The sequence below is a fragment of the Molossus molossus genome, unplaced genomic scaffold, assembly GCF_014108415.1.
Source record: "Molossus molossus isolate mMolMol1 unplaced genomic scaffold, mMolMol1.p scaffold_m16_p_10, whole genome shotgun sequence".
Lineage (NCBI taxonomy): Eukaryota > Metazoa > Chordata > Mammalia > Chiroptera > Molossidae > Molossus > Molossus molossus.
Genome location: NW_023425345.1, coordinates 4,769,271 through 4,789,848, shown reverse-complemented (window position 1 = coordinate 4,789,848; position 20,578 = coordinate 4,769,271). Strand labels below are relative to the sequence as shown.

Sequence of the window (20,578 nt, the reverse complement as noted above, 5' to 3'; positions counted from 1 at the left end):
GCTGAGAACCAAGGAGGAAACGGGTGTCCTCCTTGCGGGGGGCCTGGGACTTGGCTGATGTGTGTGCCTGAGTCCAGGCCCAGCCAAGAAAGACCAGAAGGCGGCCGCCTATAAAAGGAGGTTCTCTTTCTGCCGCTGTCAGGGCGCCTGGTGCCCCCACGGCCTCACGGCAGCTCCGGGCTTCCTTTTGTTGTTGTGCCTCCCCACACCTTCCCTGCGGCATCTGCCAGACCCTCCCCTGTGGCATCTCTGGAGCTCCATATTATTATCATCCATTTCACAGGAAGAACATGGGAACTCTGAGAGATGCAGTAATTTGCCCAGGTCCTGTGGTCAGTGGGTGCACACCTAGGATTTGAACTCAGAAGTTTTCAGATTCCACTTTGCAGGTTCTCGCTCCCTGCCCAGTGGGGAGGCGGCCAAGTTCGTCCTGGACCTTCCCTTTGCCCTGAGCTCAGTCCACCCTTCCCCAAGCCCTTCCTCAACCCCAGAATCCTCCCAGACTTATTGGCCATTGCACCCCCATCTGCCCTCACCCAGCATCCCGCACTCGAGAGCCCCCTGAGGTCTGGCACACGTCTGCCTCCTATCTGGGTCCCTGGCGCCCAGTGTGTGTTGGGGTGTGTTTGCTTTGTGCACGACAGAACCTAAGGGATGGCCACCTCTCCAGCTCCTCCAGAAGAGGCCATTTTGTGATGACCCCCAGGATTCCACAGACACTGCACATGGAGGCAGAGAAGCTGAGTTGCAGGGCTCTGGGCCCCTTCCTTCCTTAGTCCGTACAATGGGTGTGGGCAGACCTGTGCTGCCTGTGGCATGATGAAAGGCCTATGAAAGAGAAGGAGAATCAGCCCTGGCCAGTTTGGCTCAGCGGTTAGAGCGTCAGCCTGTGGTTCAGAGAGACCCGGGTTCGGTTCCCGCTAAGGGCACGTACCTCGGTTGCAGTTTGTCCCCGGCCCTGGTTGGTCGTGCGGGTGGCAGCCACTCGATGTGTCCCTTTCACGTTGGTGTTTCTCTCTCTCTCTCTTCCTTTCTCTCCTTCCCACTCTATCTGAACAAAAAAATGGAAAAATGTCCTCGGATGAGGATAAAAAAAAAAAAGAAAGAAAGAGGAGAATCAGGGCAGCGGTATGTGATGGGACAAGGTGAGGGGAGGTGGGCAGGTTATGGGCAAGGTGAGGGGAGGTGGGCAGGTTGGGGAGATTCTCTCAGGCTGGAAGAGACATGCAGGAGACCAGGCAGAGTGGCATTTCCGCTGCGGGACTCCTCCCTGCTCCTGCCCGCTGAGCCCGCCAGCCCTCCCCTGTGGCATCTCTGGAGCTCCATATTATTATCATCCATTTCACAGGAAGAACATGGAAACTCTGAGAGATGCAATAATTTGCCCAGGTCCTGTGGTCACCTCCTTTTGCACCACCTGGGGTGGGTCCGGGCTTGGGTCTCTCTCCTCAGGGAGGTTTGCCTGCCACCAGCACTAGCTGCAGCCACCAGCGAATTATCCCCACACGCAATTTCTTTTTCAGATACAGAAGCTGAGAAGCAGGGAGGGAAGGGGACTTGTCCAAGATCACACAGCAAGCAGGCACTCAATAATAACGATGAACGCTAACACGGAGCTGGTTCTTACATGTTCCCACGTGCTTTATGTGTGATCATGTGAAGCCTCACAAGCCCCCAGAGGATCGGTCTGCTACTCTCCCTGTCCCCATAGCACTGAGCAACGCTGAAGCACAGAGAGGTTAAGCAAATTGCTTCAGGTCATGCAGCTGCCAAGGTGAGGAGCTGGGACAAAGCCAGACATTCAAGCTCATGACCACTAGGATGTGCAGTCTTTGGACAGGAGCACAGTTCAGGGGAGGCTGCTCTGGAGGGCCTGAGCCCGCGGACTGGCGGGGGCTGGAGGGCAGGGCAGGAACAGCAGAGGAAGTAGGGCCTGCGGGAGGCTGACCCGGTGTGTGGAGACACAGAATGGGGGGCTGGGCGGGCTGCAGGCAGGAGTGGTTTTACTCTTCCCGGTGGCCACCTCGTTCTGTTGACCCAGTCTTTCCTCCCTCTGGGTGCAATCTCAGGCATATCTCACAGATTTTTCAGTCACTCTTGGGGTTTACCTTATTTTTTGGATATTAAAATAGTCTGGTTTAATAGCAAAACTTGAAGCTCTATTCAAAGCTTCCCTCCCCTCACTGGAGTCTTCCTTAAGTGCAAAGACCCGTACAGAGGAAGGAGGCACGGTGTCTTCTCTTCCGGGGCCCTGGTGGTCTGCTCGCCCCTGGCTCCTCTCACACGGTGCCTCTGGTCTCTCCCAGGTGGGAGCGTGGGGCGAGGTAAGTCTGACGGCTGGTGCAGGTGTTCTCAGTGGGTCGGATGCCTGGAAACTGGCTCTTTCTCATTAGGGACACTTTCGTGGGTTCTTCAGAGACCCCTCCTGCCCCATCACTGGAGATCTCCCACCTGCAGTTCCTACCTGGGCAAAGCATCCCCTGGCAGGCGGGTGCTTACAACCCCCCTTGAGCAAGGGGTTTACCCAACACAGGTTCTTCCGACAGGATCCCGTGCACCTTTCCTGATTGCCCCCACCCCGGTCCCCTTGGGGCAGGATCCTAGTTCAAAATGACCTCAAACCAGCCACATTCTGCAAGGTTCCTGCTGGGCCCTGGAATGCTGGGCGTGCAGGCTGTTCCCACCGCCTCTCACCTTTGTCCCTGGGCACCTCACCTCCCGAATTCCAGTGGACTCATGCATGTTCTTGGGTTCTCTGGGTTGAGGCTGGGGAGCAAGGCCAACCATCTCTAAAGAGAGCTCCCTCTCCAATCTCCCACCTCCCACCTGCCTTCTTGGCCACATGGCCTTGGGGGCTGAGGGACCAGAAGGGGTTTTGGCCCCGCCCCTTTGCAAGCCTACATTTTGTAACAGGGGTACTTGGTGACACTGTCCTCAGCTTTAGGGGTCTGGACTGGAGCGGGCAGCTGGGCTGAAAGATCCGAGTGGCATTTCCATTAAGGGGTCAGTTAGTCACCGGCGCTGGTGACCAGCCGTGAGAGGATGAGTCAAAATCAAGGCACAGGGTTCAGGCCCGCGGGAAGGCGGTGAGTCAGGCAGCCTGTGGGGGGCCAGTTTGCAGTCCGAGGTAGGTTTTGAACGTGAGCTTTGAGGGCGTCACATGCAGCAGGAGCAGATGGTTGAAAGCATGGACTTTGACGTCGGGACGTCTGGGTCTGAATCCCAGCACCACAATGTACTAACAGGGCCACCCGGGGCAGGTGACTCACCCCCTTTCCAGTGTCCTTGGCTGCACCACGGGAGGGCTAATGCCCAAATAAGACTCCAGTGTGCTGCTCAGAGCCTGGCTTGTGGAGCACTCAGCAGGGTAATCCCAAGGAAGAGAGTATTGCTCTCATCCCCCACTTTACAGATGGGGAAACTGAGGCACAGCAGTGATAAACAATTTGCCCAGGGTCCTACATGGGTGCACAGTCCAGCTCCAGTGACTGCCCACCATGCTCTGCGGGGAGGATGTTGGCCTAGAGGGTGTGAGTGTTTGGGCTCGAATTCTGCCTCTACCACGTAGGAGTTTTCGAGCAAGTGAGCTCACTTTTCTGGGTGTCAGTCCCCTCCTCTATACATTGTGGGGTTCGCGCTCTCTGGGTTGTCAGGGTTTAATGAGTTATCCCTGTAAAGCCTACTCTGTACACGTTGTTATCCTGAGAGTAATTCCGAGTTGGAAAGGTTCATTAGAGGAGGCCCTCTCTTCCATTTCACAGAAGAGGATACAGAGGCCCAGAGAGGGTCCTTGACCGGCCTGAGAGTACGCAGCCGGCAGAGCTTGGACTCCACTGATTTTCTGTTACCCTTAAGCTGTTTCGCGGGAGGAAGGCACCAGCATCAGTGAGCAGACCCCTGGAACACCCAGACTGAAAGTCGGGAGGGGTGTGGACACTTAGATCTGGGAGACATCTCTTCTCACCCACGCACAGTGCTTGAACTTCAGCCCTCTCACACCCATCGCCTTCAGTCCTCCCGGCCGCCTGCCTAGCAGGGCGTCCCGGCCTCCTTCACTGCTAAGGAGCACCGAGCCCCGAGGGGGCGAGTGGCCGAGCAGCCTCAGACCGGCCGCCTGAACCTGGACAAGGGTCTCTGGTCCCGAGTTGTGGCAGGCAGGCAGGTGAGAAATGGGGAGGGGAGGGGTGCTGAGGGCAGCAGGACTTCTCTAGAACACCACTGAATGGAAACAGCCCAGGGAGCCAGCGAGACGATGGTCGATGGTCGCTTTAATGAGTCCCCATGGGGGACAGAGTCCACATTTGCCTTTTCCAAAGTGTCCCCATTTCCTTACGCACAGATGGGAGTATCAATCCTCAACAGAACCCCTAAAGACCTCCAAATCCACCCCAAAAGAGCATATTGCTCACGCTGGGGCTTCAGACCATCAGGCAAGGTAGGCAGGGGAAGGTTGGCAGGGTGCTTGTCTTTATGTCTCAGCACCGAGAACCCCCGCCATCTGGCTTTGTCCCATTTCTGTCAGCCCACCTGGGCTCTGCATGGATGTCTCCCAGACCCTCTGGCTCATAAAGGCTGATGGCTGGCGGCTGACATTTAAATGGAGGCTCATGTCTTTGTCACACTCTGAGCTCATCCTTTTGAAAAGACAGAGGAGACTAGTCTTTTGTTCTAATGAAGGTCACATCCATGTAGAGGGACCAGAGGGAGATCTGTTCCCATCCAGCTTCAACTCTGGTTTGCTCTGCATCTCCTGTGTGTCTATTAGTATCTTCACATCCATCCTGGAATCTTATTGTTCTAGAGACTTTTAGAAGGTTGGGGAGGGAGCAAGATGACAAGGAGAGATCTGGGTTACTGTCCAAATACATGAGGCTTTGTTTTTAAGTTATCCTTTTGTTTTTAACTTAATTATATATTATCAGTGATGTCAATTTCTTGAAATGTATTGAGACTTGCATTATGAACTTCTATGGGATGTACATGATTATTTTTGGAAAGCATCGTGTGCTTGAAAATAATGTGCCAGGTGCGGGATTCCATATATACTGTTTGTTGTTCAGCTGTTGTCTATGTGTGTTGAGGGTTTGCATGTTTCGTAATTTTGGATTATGAGCTCATGTTTACAAGGGTTTTTATCAGTGAGAATCCCGAGTGGCCTTTGCTATGAGCCTGTCCCTTCAGAGAGGTTTGCATTTGCTACTACCACATGCTCTGTGGGTGCTTTTTATGTTAATTTGCAGATTTGGGAGTTCTGAGACCATGTGCATCATGAAAACTCAAACCTCAAATTTGTGTTGGGGAAGTCTAGAGTTATAATTTCCTAAGTGAGACTTTAATTTTCCGAAGGAGCCAAAAAATGAGACACAGAATTTCTTGACAACTTCTTTCTCTTTTTGTAAAAGGGTGATTTTTCTCTCTTGTTTGCTCTTTCATTGAGGATATGGGTGCACCTTTATTCAGGTGTCTCGGTTCCCAATTGCTCTTGGCCCTTGCCCAAGGCCCTGTCTCCCATCCCTATGTAGATATAAAATCCAAACTCCTTAGGTCCCAACATCAGCAAAGGCCGACACCTCTCCACGCTGGTCCCTGTGCTGCCCACAGACTCACCCAGCCAAAGGATCAGCATCTGCTTGTCACTCCGATTGTGGCTTTCCCTTTGTTTTCGGTCCTTGGGGATTTCTTGACTAGCTTGGAGCTCAGCTGGGTGTTTAAAAAAGGCCTGTTGTATTTTATCTAGTGTCTCTAAGTCTCTTGTGGCTCTTCAGAAGTTTTCATCCTCCATGCCTGAGACCTGGGTTCCACTCCTTCTGCCTCTGAGTGACCCTGGGAAGCCCACTGCCCCCACCTGGCCCTGCCGCCTCATCTGTCTGATGGGGTCAATTGTCCCTCAGCCACCTGCCTCACCACCTCATCCAGAAAAAAGGTGTGAGAGTGGGAGGTGGTGGGCAGGGGCTGGATAACCCAGTGGCCTCTGGAACTAAGCACCTAAGTCCCTACTGGTCCTTCCTGGGTGTCTGCTGACCAGTCCCCTAGCTGAGGCGCACCTGGGGACAAAGACTCTTCAGTAAAGGCATAGATTTCCCCAGCAAGGCCTGCGTGGTTGGAAACTTGCTTTGAGCCTCTAATCTATGGGTGAAAATCCTTCCTGGACCCTCGGATTCACATCCCAGGTGTCCTGGATTGGTCATTTTCCTTCCAAGCTGACCCCTCTGCCAAGTGCCCCAGCCCATGAGTGGCGCCAACACCCTCTCCTTTGCCTACACCAGACCCCCAGGATGTTTTAGGGGCCCCTCTCACAAGCACTCAAAACCAACCATCAAATCCTCAATATTCTAAATGTCTCTCGCTCTAGTCACTTCCTGCTAGTCCCACTGCCGCAGCCCAGGCCTAGTTATAGCTCAACAGTCACTTCAGGCCAGCGCCCTCGGCCGTCCTGACTCACGCGCAGAGCCTCAGAGCCCGTGATGCCTGGAGGCCGGGGGGGGGCCTGCAGCTTCCCTCCTGCCCCCACTGCTGTGATCAAGTGTCCTTGCCGCCAGGGCCAGAGGCCTGCCTATTTACTTATTGATTTAAATGTATTGTTGAGCCCTGGCCAGTTTTCTCAGTGGTTAGAGCACCGGCCTGCAGTCCAGAGAGACCCGGGTTCGGTTCCCGCTAAGGGCATGTACCTCGGTTGCGATTTGTCCCCGGCTCTGGTTGGTCGTGTGGGTGGCAGCCACTCGATGTGTCCCCTCACGTCGCTGTTTCTCTCTCTCTCTCTTCCTCTCTCACTCCCACTCTGCTGAACAAAAAAAAGCTAGTGGAAAAATGTCCTCGGGTGAGGATAAAAAAGAAAAGTATTGTTGACAGTATTACAGATGTCTCCTATTCCCCCCCACCCTTTGTTGCCCCCCTCCACCAAACCCCTGCTCCACCCTAGGCATTCCCCACAGGCATTACAACATTTAAAAAAAATTTTCTTTATTGATTTTGAGAGAGAGAGGGAGAGAGATAGAAACATCGATGAGAGAGAACATCAACTGGCTGCCTCCTGCACGCCCCCCACTGGGGATCAGGCCCACAACCTGGGCATGTGTCTTGACCGGGAATCGAACCAGCAACCTCTTGGTGCCTGGGTGGAAGCTCAACCACTAAACCACACCAGCCAGGCTCCACAGGCCTTTTTGAAGTGTGAACTCGGAAGCCAGCAGCCTGAACAAAGCGGGTGCAGGATGGGCACTGGCTTGTGAGCTGGCTTGAGGGGGGCTGGGCATTTTGATGTAGCCACCCTAAGCCCCCTTTTCACTTCAGGCACAACTTGGTAAGGACAGAATTTTCAGCTTCTAAAAAATGACCAAGTAATTTTGAAGTTGTCATCCTCACCCCACCCTGACGCCTACTGCTCACCTGCCCTGATCCTGAGCCTCGCTCCGCAGCTGACTGACTTGGCCAGGACCGCCTGACATATGAGCCCCGAGACACCAGCAGCAGCTGGGTGCACCCCACCAACTCATCTCAGACGGGGCACTGGGCCGTGGTCACACTCCACCACAACTAAGAACAGATGCAGCAGCTTAGTAATGGCCCGGCCTGTGAGAGGGACCATAGTGACTCTAACCTCCGGACGCACTTGCCTAATGAGGGCAGTGCCACGTGCTCAGTGCCAAGAGCACGGGGTCTGGGGGCAGAGGAACTGATTACTTCAACTCTCTGACCCTCTCCCAGGACAAGGCCCACTCCAGGCCTCACTGGGCCCTGGGAGAGGGGGCACGGAGCGGGGATCAAAGCGGGTGAGAGACCAAAGTGCTTCCTGGTGCTTGGCATGTGGCAGGTGCACTGACAACTCATGTTTTTTATTTTATTTTTAATTTTAAAAATAAGTACTGAATGAGGATTTGTGGAGAACAGAACAGGGCGGGGCAAGATGACAAAGTAGACGTAAGGGAGGGGTGACCTGGAGCAGGTGCCATAGAGGACCCGCCCTGACCTCATGGCTGGACTTCGCCCTCCTCCACCTTCCCACCTACCTGCCCGGGTTCTACAGCCCCTGTACCTGGGACCAGTCACAGACAGGGACGTGCTTTTATTTGTCCTGCTGGCAACTCAGGGACAGGAGAGACCAAGCCACAGGTCAGTGAGCGGACAGCATGAGGCAGTGGAGAGCACCTGGAGAGCAGCATGGAGGCGGGGCGGGAGGGGCCCTGGGCTGTGGGCTCTCTAAAGGTTTGAGGCAGGGGTCCTGGCAGTTAGAGCGTCGGCCTGCGGTCCAGAGAGACCCGGGTTCAGTTCCTACTGGGGGCACATACCTTGGTTGCAGTTTGTTCCCGGCCCTGGTTGGGTCGTAAGGGTGGCAGCCACTCGATGTGTCCCTTTCACGTCGATGTTTCTCTCTCTCTTCCTCTCCCTCCCTCCCACTGTATCTGAACAAAAAACGAAAAAATGTCCTCGGGATCAAAAAAAGGTTTGAGGCAGGGGCTGGGGCGAGCTGGAGCCTGGCACTGCAGGGAGGCTTCGACAACGGAGGAGCGGTTGGACCTTCGAGGGAGGGGTGAGCCGTGGGGAAGGTCAGGATAAGGGGATGAGGAAGGGGGAGTTTGGAGGGGGACACCCAGTTGAGGCCTGGAAGTGGGCAGCCACAGATACAGAGAAGGCCCTTGAGGAAGGAATGGCACTTTGCCCGGGGTGCTGCCTTCGAAGCCCAGGGACACCCTGCAGGGGAGGGCTCGGCCGCCCTCTAGTCAGAGAAGACACACAACTGCCCAGAGAGCAAGTTTCTCCGGGCCTGAAGCAGCCGGTCATCAAAGCATTGTGCCCAGAGTGGAACCCCTGGCAAGGGCAGACTGTGCCACCCACCCTGGGCTGCTCTCGGGTTCTGGGGTGATACACTTGTCAGAGACCCAGCCCCCAAAGCCTCCTCTCTGTGAGTGATGTGATTCCAACTGGGGGCCAGGCGGTGGTGGGACCCCACTCTAACAAGTGCTGCCTAACAGGTCTCCAGGTCCCAGAAGTGGCAGGCACCTGCTCCACCTGCTGGGTACTCCGCGCCAGCTCGCTCCCTTGCAGGCTGAGTGGGTGTGTGGAGGAGGGGGCTTGGGACCCGCGGGAGTGCCGGCAGGCCACAGTGGAGGGCAGGGCCCTCGCCACCTGCAGGGGGACAGGCAAGGTCTGATGCTTTCTTTGGACCAGTCGCAGTGGAAGAAATGAGACAGACACATTCCCATCCCAGGGGCTAGGCCTTAGCTTCGGAATGTGACAATTTATTTGGGGAGTAAAAGAGGCTTTTCACTCCCCCTTCCTGGCATTGATACAATATTGAAGAGCAGCAGAACAAAACGTACAAGACAAGAGTAATCGGCACAAACCCCCCTCCCCCGGCCCAGAAACAACCGAACCCAGAACAGAACCAAAACCCGCACCCGAAACAAGCCGCCTTCTCCACCTGCAGCCTCTGGGACAGGGCAGGTGGGCGGGGACCCCTCACGCCTGGAGGGCGGCCTGTCCACCCGCCAGAACCCCTGGTTTCCTGTCTTTAACCACCGGAGGCAAAGTTTAGCCAGCTGGGAGCTGGATGGTTGAACCACAGACAAAGGCAACAACACTTCATTTTTAAAATGAGAAAGAGAAAAAAGAGACAGTGCCCTCCCCAAATATAGAGCTATATATGTATATTTTATATATATAGAATTCATTCGTGCACAATTCATTAAATGAGCTTTTCAAAAATTAAAAAAAATTATAAGATACATTTCTTTAGGCCTTTGTGTCTTTAAATTAAAACCAACAAAAGCAGTCTCCATCTCCACTCCAGCCGACAGCAGGGGCAGGCCCCAGAACTCCCGGGGCCTTTCACACTGGCCTCTTGCAAAGGGTCCCCATCAGACCACCTGTCCCCCTTTGCCTAGCGGAAGCATTGCACACAGTAGGCACTCACTGTGGGAGTGAGGTGCTGATTCCTTCAAAGGGGGTCAACCCTGCAGGCCTGGGAGGTGGGGGTTCTGTCTCCACCCAGCCTGTCCCATTTGGCATCTTGGTGACTGTCAGCAAGATGAGGTCAGGCTGGGGAGCCCCTCTCCTGGAATTTAGGCAGTAACTGGGCTTTCTGAATCTGAGGAGACGAAGACAGAAAAAACAAAAACCTTTAAACAGTCTTTTTTTTTTTTTTTTTAAAGTGATTCCTTAAACCATACAAGCCCCCAGGGCCGCCCTGGGCTAGTGCATGGCGCCTGCGGAGCTGACCAGGTGGGGCTCCACTGTCCGGCACGGGCCAAGTGCAAAAAAACCCAAAAACCAAAACCCAAAAAAACCCCACCAAAACACCCAGAAACAAAACCCACAAAATCCCCAAAGGTGGGAAAGATGGTGTGCTCACTTGGGTCTCCAGGCTCAGCCTCCCCCCTCCTCCCCCAGCTGTTTCCTACTCTGGGCTGACCCCTCTCCCAGGACCGCCCACCTGCCTCAGGGTAGCCTGCTGGCTCTGTGGTGGCTCCAGGGCGCAGGCCCCCAAAGGCCAGAGCAGCTGGGCTCTTGACCCCTGTGAAGCAGTTCTGGCTCTCGGAGCCCCGTTTCCATAAATGAGGTGATCCCTCCAACTCTGCCCACCTCACACCAAGGCTGGGGACTTGATCATCACCTCTTTCCAGAGCAGAGGAAGGATGGAGCTCATTTTGACCCTGACCCCTTTGCAGGGTGAGAAAAGGGGGCTGTGGGAGGCTGGAGGCTCCATGGCAGCAACCTCGACCACCACCTAATCACACCAGCATCCTTTACGAAGAGGCCTTGCTCCCAATACACCCATCACAGATGGGCAAATGAGGGTCAGAGAGGGGAAAGAGACAGGGATGGGGCCCAACTTCCCATCTCCAACCAGAGACACCACACCTCACCTGTTTCCTATGACATGTGGGTAGGGAGGGCTGGCATTAAGGGGAGATGCCCCATGCCCCAACCAATATTGAATATGGGAGATCAGGCTGTGGGAGTATTTCACATACAAAAATAAAGCAAACCAGACAAAAACTTCTGCTTGGTAATTAGGCAAACGGAAAAGCAGCAAGGGGGAAGGGCCCACGGGAAGCTGATCTGTGCAAGTGTGTGGGGGGCTTCTGGGCCCTGCTCCAAGCCGCCCTGGGAGAGGTAAGGGGGCTGTTTGCTTGTGACCCTGTGCCCACCCAGGCTCCCCGGGGGAGCTGCCCACCTTGCAGCAGTGTGCATGCATGCCTCTGCAGGAGGTTGGCAGGGCTGCAAGGCTGGGGTCAGGGGCAGCAACCCACCCACTGGTGGAAGGAGAAGGGGGCAGGCATTCCCTTCTCTCCCTAGTTACCCTCAATTCCTTAGTCACCACCTAAGAGTCTCCCAGAGTGACAGTCCCTGTCTTCTTGAAGCCTGCATCCCCTACCTGTTCAGGGAAGCTCAGGGGTGTCATGGTCTTTGGGGTGATAGGGAGGGAGATGCCCCCCATGGGGTGGCGGTGGCAGGGACTAGATGGCCCAACAAGCTGGCAAAGGAACGGAGGAGAGCAAGAAACCCAACTGAACCTACTCACCAGGCTTCCTGGAGACAGTCGCCAACGTGGGTGTGGCAATGGTGGGACCCGCTTTGCTCCCCCTACCTCCCCAAATCTCAGCTCCATTTGTTTGGCCCTTGCAGCTTCTGGCTAGTTCTCTTGGAAACAGCTGTCATCCTTTCCTTGATCAAGGACAGGTGGAGTCTGGGCCCAGGGAGGGAGGCTCACGCCCACACCTCGGAGGCAGGCAGCGCCCGCAGCCCGGGAGCCAGCCTGGGCCCGGCCCCCGCCCCACACTGCCGCCTCACCTGTGCAATCACTGCATTACCAGTTTTTCTTTAAATACTTTCTCCCCTCCCTCCCCAACCCATAGGAATCCCACAATATTTTTTTCTATTTCTTTTTTTCCTTTTTTTGTTTTTTGTAAAACTAATTCTTTCACTTTCCTGTCATAAAATCACCTCTGAAAACACAACTTCTTTACAAAAAAGTCACAAATGACACACTTTCAGGAAAACACATTTCTATGGTCTCTGGAAACACCTGTAACTGGCACCCAGGTGGCCGCTCACCTGGGGTGAGGGGTCGGGGGAAATCACCTCTAAGGACAGAGGAGAAAACCAGCCCTTATTTGGGGGGAAGCCAATTGGCACTTGGATGGCCACAGAGCCAACACAAAGGGCAGGTGGGGAGGGGTCTGGGAGTGCCAGCCCCCCAAACCCTCTGAGGGCCCTTGTTCTACATTTTGGGGCGGGGAGGGCCAGGGGCCAGGCTGCAGCCCCTGGTGGGGAGATTTGGAAGAAAGAGTCCTCCCACACTTAGGACAAAGGCGTTTGCTCCCTAATTGGATTCCCTTTCTGCCTCCTCCCACCATGTGCCATCATGCTTCTGAGCTGAGACACCTGTCACTGCACATACCAGGGAGCTATGCGGAGGCTCGCGCAGGGCATGCCACTCATGTCAAACGGAGACCGACGTGGGCCCAGGGCTGCCTCCCACAGCGCACCAGACCCCTGGCCCTGCAAACCCTCGCTCTTCTGAGGAACACAGCCTCCCCTCTCGGCCCCCCCACTTTGGCCTGCCTATCCTCCCAGTGTCGGGTTAAAATCGGGGCTTTGGTCTCTGCCACTAGCATGATGCCCAGCTCCCTGGAGCAGGGGGAGAGAAGCTGCCCAGCACCAGAGGCTGTGCCACGAGAAGCCTCAGCGATCAGAAGCAAGAGAAGCCGGAGACTCTCAAGAACAGTTCCAGGCTTCTTCCTTCCCCCAAACACCCAGGAGAAAGGGGAAGCTTCGGCCGGGGGTCTCCCTTCTCTCCCTCAGTCCCCACCACGCCATGTGTGCGGCCACTGAAGGCCTGGCTGGTCAGGCTGACCACACAAAGGAGAAGGGCATGGGGCGCACGCCCCCAGCACACCCAGGCTGGGAGGGTCAGCCTGGCAGCCTCCACAGTGAAAACTTCAGACCCACCCAGGCCGGGAGGATCGGCCTGGTGGCCTCCACAGGCCCAGCTGACGGCAAGGGAAGGCCCAGGCCCTCGACGACCCTGCTCTGAGGAACCCTAAGAGTCCGTCTGGGAAGCCTAGACCCAGTGCCCAGTGGACACACGGACACACACAAACACGCCAAGGGTGGCAGACGCACGCGCACAGTTGGAAGTTCCCACGGCAGGTTCTGTAGCACCTTTGGTCGAGAACTGAAAGGGCCTTGGGATGCAGGAGGCTGTGGCAGGGTGAGGGCCTGCCAGTTCCTCTCACCTTCCAGATGAAGTCGTACAGAGGTGGGGTGGGGCCTAAAGGAGCACTTGAGTCTCCTCCAGAAGCGGGCAGAAGACCCAGGCCCCTGGGCACTGCCACCCTCTGATGTGGAGGGAGGGGCTGAGGCCGGCCTCACCTCAACCTCTGTCTGGGCTCTGCCATCCCTGCCCCCGCCCAGGCATCTGGAAGAAGGAAAGGAAGGGTGCCATGCTGGGGGGTCTCCTAAGGGGCCCTGCGGCTGCCAGGTTAGCACCGAGAAATCAGATGCTGTGCGCAAGTTGGAAGCAAGCTGTGGAGACAGGGTGGGACGTGGAGGGGCAGCTGAACCCCAGGTTCTGGGACTCCCTAGGAGCCACTCCGTGGGTCCCGCCATGCATGGGGAGGGAGGGTGTCCAACGACAAGAGGGAGGGCTTTCCAGTGCCCTCACCCCACTCCAGCCCTAATCTGGTCCAGGACTGACCCCTATTGGGATTCAGGGGCTCCAACTGCCCAACCCCATCCTAGGGGTCAACACCAGCCACTGGAAAAAAGCAAAGCACAGGCAGGTGTCTGAGGGTGGGGGGCGGGAGCAGGAGTGTGACTTTGGGCAGGAGGGCCCCCCAAAGCCCCCTCCTTGGTGGAGCCCCCTTACTTGCTCACCCCACTGCTGCCACCCCCACCTGCGGCGCCTGCTACCCCAGCAGCCACCTTCTCGAAATCCTCAGGATTGCAGAACTCCTTGATCGTGACCGTCAGGAGGTTGCTGGTGACATCTGTGACGACCACATTGGAGCAGGGCGACATCTCGGGGCGCCAGTCCCCAGCCTCCGGCTCGGAGGAGGTGCCGTTAGGCTCGGGAGCAGTGGGAAGTGCCTGGCCGGCAGCAGCAGTGACATCGGGAGGCGCCCTCTTGCTGGTGGCTGCGGTCTCGGGAGAGATGGACAGGTCGAGCACCTCAGGCTCCTGCCAGACGGGGGCGGATGGGCTCATGGTCTCAGGGAGCAGCTTGGGGGGCGAGTCGTCGGGGTCAGAGGAGGACTGCGGTGCGGGCGAGGGGCAGCCGGAGGAGCCGGAGCTGCGGGCGTCGTAGGAGGCAGTGGGCGCTGCCAGGAGCAGCCCGGGGGCGGGGGCGGGGGCGGGGGCGGCAGCAACGTCGGCCTTGCTGGCTGGCGGGGGCGGCAGCGGGCCGGGCGGAGGCTTGTTGTACAGCGCGAAGGTGCCGAACTTCATGTGCCGGATCTGCGTGCGCAGCATGCTCTCACTGAACTTCTTGCTCTTGCCAATGACGCGGTTCCGAGAGGGGACTTTGGGGCGGGCAAGGTTTCCAGCCCCCTGCCCAGCACCCCCGCCACTCGAGCCCTTGTCGATGACCTTTAGGTTCAGGATGATGCGGTTCCGCTTGGGCTCCCGAGGCTTTACCTTGCGGTTAATGATGCGCACGGTCTCAGAGAAAGGCGAGATGGGGGGGCGCAGGCCAGGGCTGCCCCCCTGGGGGTCTGGGCGCGGCAGGGGGCGGCGGGACATGCGGTGGCAGCGGCGGATGTCCTTTTTGAGCCGGTGCACAGCTGCGCTGGAGTGCAGCTTGGGCGAAGAGGCGCTGGCACTCGGCTTGACAGAGAAATGCACATCGCTGATGCGGAGGGCCTCGGCCTGGGCCCGCGCCTGTGGGGGAGGGAGGGCGTTGGTGGGCTCAGCTTCCCGCTGCCCTCCTCTGGACACCCCTGCGCCAGCCACTCACACAAATGGTCTCAATCAACCATCCTGAGAGCACTTAGGAGAATCAGTGCTGCCCATGACCCAACTTAGAGAAAAAATGAAACTGACGCGGGTGAAGCAAGTGCATGAGATCAGAGGGTAAATAGGACCCTAGTCCAGCCCCAGCTCCAAGACCCAAACTACCTATGCAAGCCGAGCTATGGCCCTGGAGACAGACGGCTCAGTGGCTGCCCTTGCTGACACAAGAGTGTGAACAGTGGGGACTCTGCACAGAAGCCCTGACCAACCCTGCTCTGTCAAGGAGCCCAGCCCAGTGCTCCTCCAGGGACCAATTCTTGGGTACAGGAAGGAGGAAGGCCCCTCCATGCTCCACTCTGTACCCCAGTCCTAATGACCTGCTTTAGGATCTCAAATTCCCTGTGGTCTCTCTCTGCCTTTGAACAGGCTGCATCTCCAGCTTGGACTTGCCTCCCAGCTGATCACTGCCTTTGGGACAGACCACTTCATATTCTCTGCACTAAAATGGTAGGGGCAGGGTAGCTGAGCTGAGTTCTGTGGGCAGCTAGATACTGTCCCAGGCACCTGGGCCCAGCTGACCCCCAGGTGTGAAATCTGTCAAGCCCCAGGTTCAGAGCAAGGGACTCACAAGCCCTATCAGCTGTCCTCCATAGTCTATCCTTCCTTCACTGTGACTACTGATGAGGATGTGCCAGCTGCTTGGGGCTACAATTATGAACACACAGCCTCTACCCAGGGGGCTGGCCTCCTTAGGGAGCACAAGTAACAGGCAGTTAGAATGCAGGTGACTTGATGCAATAAAGAGTGTGGCCCAGAGAAGCACAGACAGGGGCACAGGCCCAGAGGATGAAGCCTGAGTAGGAGAGGGCCCTGGTCCTTCCTGAGTCTGATGGTGCCCCAGGTGGTTGCAGAGGCTCAGGTGGCCTGAAGGGGTGCTGCTAAGACAAACGGTGGAGGCAGACAGTCTGGCAGTGAGAGAAAGGGACTGAAAGCAATGCCTGGAGGGTGGAGGTGGATGGCTGATCTGTACTCTACAGACACCCTGGCTCCTGGTGGGGCAGGGGACTCATTAGGGGGTACACCTTGGCTCCTGGTGAGATAAGGGACTCATTAGGGGGTACACCCTGGCTCCCGGTGGGGCAGGGGACTCATTAGGGGGTACACCCTGGCTCCTGGTGAGGTAAGGGACTCATTAGGGGGTACACCTTGGCTCCTGGTGAGGTAAGGGACTCATTAGGGGGTACACCCTGGCTCCCGGTGGGGCAGAGGACTCATTAGGGGGTACACCCTGGCTCCTGGTGGGGCAGAGGACTCATTAGGGGGTACATCCTGGCTCCTGGTGGGGCAGGGGACTCATTAGGTGGTACACCCTGGCTCCTGGTGGGGCAGGGGATTCATTAGGGGGTAACTGCATTCATCTAGGTAGGAGATGGTGGTGGCCAAGAAAAGAACACATTCCCATAGTTTGTGATCTCCCTGAGAGTGGGATCTATGGTCTGGGGTCTCTTCACCTCACTCCATAACAGCACTGGGTGCTTAATCAGTACCTGGGAGGTAGCCTGTATGCCCCTCAGACAAGACTAGGCTGAATCTGACCACAACCCCTAGAAGAGGTGTTTGCTGACTTATTTGCTGAGTAAGCAAGGCTGTCTTCATTTAAGTGTGGAAGAAGTACACTTCAGTGCCACAAAGTCCTCCCATACACTTAGGGCTTCCAGGCACTGCTTGGTCAACAACTCTTTCAACCACTAGGTGGCAGCACACAGTGCCCAGCCTGCCCCTGCCAGGGCTGCCAGCTCCTCTTGCTCACAGTCAGCAGAATCAGGTACTAGGTTCCCTTACATCCCTTCCCAGACAAAGGCAGGGGAAAGCCACTGGCCTTTCCTTGACAAGGCAAGCAGGGCCTTTCGCAGGTTCAACCCTGATGGAGCTTAGGGGATCCGGGTACTTTCTGATCCCAATTCCCTCCGTATACTGACTGAGGTGGTAGACAGTCCCTGGGGAGTGGCTAAGAGTGTGGGCAAACATCAGATCTGGGATGAAAGCCTGGCTCAGTGGGCCCCTTGTGCTTCTTTCCCTATCTGTGCAATCATGGCAGGACCTACCACAGCAGCTCCTATGACCATCACTACATGTTACCTGCTTAACACAGTGCCCGGCATGCAAATACGCGATAAGTACTAGATTTAGCCATTGGGGGGAGGGTACTTATGAGCAATAAGATTTTTCTAAGGTATGATTTCCAAACTTTCTATGAGAAACACTTTTTCTTCGTAATTTCTAAATACAGGGTTAGGCAAAAGGAGGTTTACAGTTTAAGTAGGCAAAACAGTTTATTATTGTATTATTTTGTTTATTATTACTTCTTAATTATTGTATTATTTTCCATATGAACAACCATAAACCTACTTTGGCCCGCCCTGTACAGTTTTTATTTTAAAGGGACTGGTTTAACCCTTCTCCTTTTATCACCTCACCAGACTGTAAATTTTTTATAGGTAGGACCTGGGTCTGCCCGTGATCTATAAATGGTAACCACAGCCATGTTTACAGTACTCTGAATGGGTGCCAGGCATGGCTCTGAGGGATTGGCATGTACTACACACAGCAGGAAGGTTAAAGGTTTAGACTCTACTACTGACACTCTGTGACCATGGACAAATTATTTAACCCCTTTGGCCTCAGTTTTCTTATGGGTAAATGGGGATAATGAATCTACTTCCTGGGCCCTGGGCCCCTTCAGAATAGGTCCCAGTAGAAAGTGCTATCTGAGTGTAATTAGTTTACAATACACACTGTCTCTCATTGACTCACAGAGCAGAGCAACAGGTTCAGATCAAGCTGATCTCCATCATCCAATCAAGGTCCTCTCATCTGCCTCTCCATCCTGTCCCTTCTTGGTTTCCTGTGTGTATCTGTCTACCTTGCCCTTTAACTTGATGTGTACTCTCTGAGGGACAGGGTGAAGAAAAGGGCAGAATGAAACCATGAAGATGGGTGATGGGACCTCAGGTTCTCCGGGCCTTCATTTTTCTCATCTGCAAAATGGCGATACTACTCCCCACTTCATAGAGTTGTTGAGAGTATTAAAGGAGACAATCCATGTGGGGGCTCAGCAAGGTGTTAGGTCCATAACCCCCTCAGGAACTAGAACTAATATTAAAGGCATTTTGTGAATCAATACTTAGCCATTACTCCATTCACCGCTAGAGGGTGCTCCGGCAGCGCTGAGACGCTGTAGCACCAGCCCTCCAGCGGCTCTGCATAATCCCTCCTAAGAAGCATCAAGGGTTAAGGCGGCTTCATGGACTCCCTAAGATGTAGGTGAGGGCCAGGGGTCACAGAAATATGTAATTCTGGAAACCCACATTTCTCTCACTTCAGCTTTAAGTTCAAAGCAAATCTTTACACATACACAGTCCTTTTGGGTGGGGAGGTGAGGGTGGAGAGGCCCACCCCATTCTCATTGGGCTTTGAGCCTTTCGTATAAATCGGTGATTCTGAGCTTTTGCATTCTGTACAATCTCTTCTCTGCAGAGCCCTCTCTGTCCTTCCTATACCAATCGCCACAAAGTCACAGTCTGTCAGGATGGGAAGGGGCCCTGAGACAATCTTAGCACTAACTCAGAGACTGTAGTTGCCCAGGGAGGCCCACCTGCTGCCTTGCATGCCATTTTGGGTCATCTTGCCCTCCCTTTTCCAGACTCTGTTCTTTCTCACCAAATAAAATAAAATAAAATCCCCAAAACTAAGATGGTTTCCTCTGGAGCTAGGTCTCCCTCCCTTGCCAAGGCTAATGTGCCTATGCTTTCAACTTCCCCACTCCCCATTCTCATTAGAGCCCCTCTAGAAACAGCCAGCGGTAGAGAGAAACTGAGGCTCAGAGCCCTGAAGCCAGTGGCCCAGCCTGGGTGGTGAACTCAAAGCGAACTGATTTAAGGTCAAATTCAAGTTGAACTCCCCCTCCCGCCCCGGGGTGAGGAGGGAAGGAATGCAGAACAAATCCTGAGAGAGAAAGGGAAGCTGGGTACAGGGAGGCAGGTGGCTCCCAAATGCCTCTTCCTGTTCCCTGCCATGAGGGAGACCACATTCACTCTCCCCCTGGGTTCTAATTCCAAGCAGAGCCCAAGAGGAGATGGCTCAAGGCTGGGGGAGATGAAGACTCTCAGGCACAGAAGCTACCTCTCTGCCACCTGCTCAGGTGGGCAGCCCTCACCTGCTTCATCCACTTCCTTTCTGGAGCCCTGCTGGTCTCCCTAAACCCTAGATTTGTCAGCGAGGATTATTCCTCTCCCGGCCCTCAACTCCCAGAACCCTCTTGCTGAAGCTGGAGCTGGCCAGGGTCGCTGCCAGGGGCTCCTAGAGGGGCTCACAACCACCCCCTGCCCAGCTGGAGCCCGTCTGGAAAGGCCCGCCCGCCTGGGCGGCCGCCGACCTCCCCCTCCCTTGCAGGCCCCAAGCTGTGCCGGGGCTAGGGGCCCGAAAGGGGGCTGCTGGGGCTGGGCCAGGTTACCTTCAGGAGGAAAGTTTTGGGTTTGGGTCCCCTCTTCTTGGGCCCATACAGCTCACGCTCCCTCTCCCTGCGGCGCAAAACGAAAAAGGTTAAAAAGAGCCCCTTCCTGGGCCCCACTCGGTGCAGCCCTCCCCGGCTCCCCGGTTTCCCCGCGCGGCGCCCCAGCCGAGCCTTGGCCCCGCCACCCCTGCCAGCTTCCCAAACTCACTTCTGCTCGAAGGCTGCAATGAGCCTCGAGTCCAGGATGTTCTCTTCGGGCTCCCAAGTGCTATACCTGCCGAGTCACACATGCAGAAAATAAAAATGAAAACCAGAGAGGATGAGGCACATGTGAGGGAGCAAAAGTGGGCACCCCCCAAGGAAAAAAAAAGGCCCAGTGTCCACTGCCTCCCCTCCCCCCTCGTCCCTGGACCCCGCGACACTCACTTGATGGCCCACCCTTTCCATTTCACCAGGTACTCGATGCGTCCCTGAAAAACAGAAGAAAAAAGGGGAGAGTGGGGGTGGGGAGGATGCAGGGACCCGAGGAGGCGGCGGCACGGGGGTGGCGAGACAGCGCCGGTTAGCGGGACCGCTTCGCCCCGATGGCCCGCGGACCCGGTCAACGGCTGCGGGACAAGGCGCCCCGCCTCGGGAGGTGGCTCACCTTTCGAATCCGCCGTTTGATGATGGATTCGGCCGCGAAGACCCGCTCGCCCACTGCAGACAGCTCCATCTTGCTCAGCGGCACCCACAGCCCATAATACTCCCTGCTCCCGCGGCCGGTGCTGCACCGCTCGCGCACGCGCCGCAGCGCACAGGCCCCGACGGGCGAACGCGCGGCGGGGCGCGCGCTCGCGCTCCAGCTGTGGGTCGTCACGTGACCCTTCGGGCGGGCGAGCCGTTGCCAGGACCTCCCCCTCCCCTGGGGCCGTTGCTAGGGAAAGTGAGCGCTCGCCGGGCGGGGGCGCGCGCTGGCTCTTAAAGGGGCCTTGCCTGGCGGTGGGAGCCGTGGCACTGAGCCGGGTGGATGCTGGGCTTGTGGGAAGTCGGGCAGTGCGGTCTTACATTTTCCACTCCCCTCCCCATCGTCCCAGCCCCTGATAGCTGACAACTCCCTCTTTTTAACCCTGC

General features: G+C 56.1%; 1 protein-coding gene across 2 annotated transcripts; it reads right to left on the bottom strand.

The window, feature by feature from the left end:
• Positions 1-13,866: 13,866 nt before the first annotated feature.
• Positions 13,867-20,234, bottom strand: CBX6 (chromobox 6). Of its 2 annotated transcripts, none has more exons than XM_036252351.1 (5): positions 20,112-20,234; positions 19,892-19,935; positions 19,674-19,739; positions 19,466-19,532; positions 13,867-14,880 (listed from the first exon to the last, which is right to left on the bottom strand). In XM_036252351.1, exons 1-5 carry the CDS (start codon positions 20,178-20,180, stop codon positions 13,867-13,869), a joined length of 1,260 nt encoding a protein of 419 aa, XP_036108244.1. In that variant the 5' UTR covers positions 20,181-20,234. The 2 variants fall into 2 exon arrangements, with proteins under 2 accessions (XP_036108244.1, XP_036108245.1); XM_036252352.1 differs by having other exon boundaries at positions 13,867-14,826.
• Between the last annotated feature and the right edge of the window lie 344 nt (positions 20,235-20,578).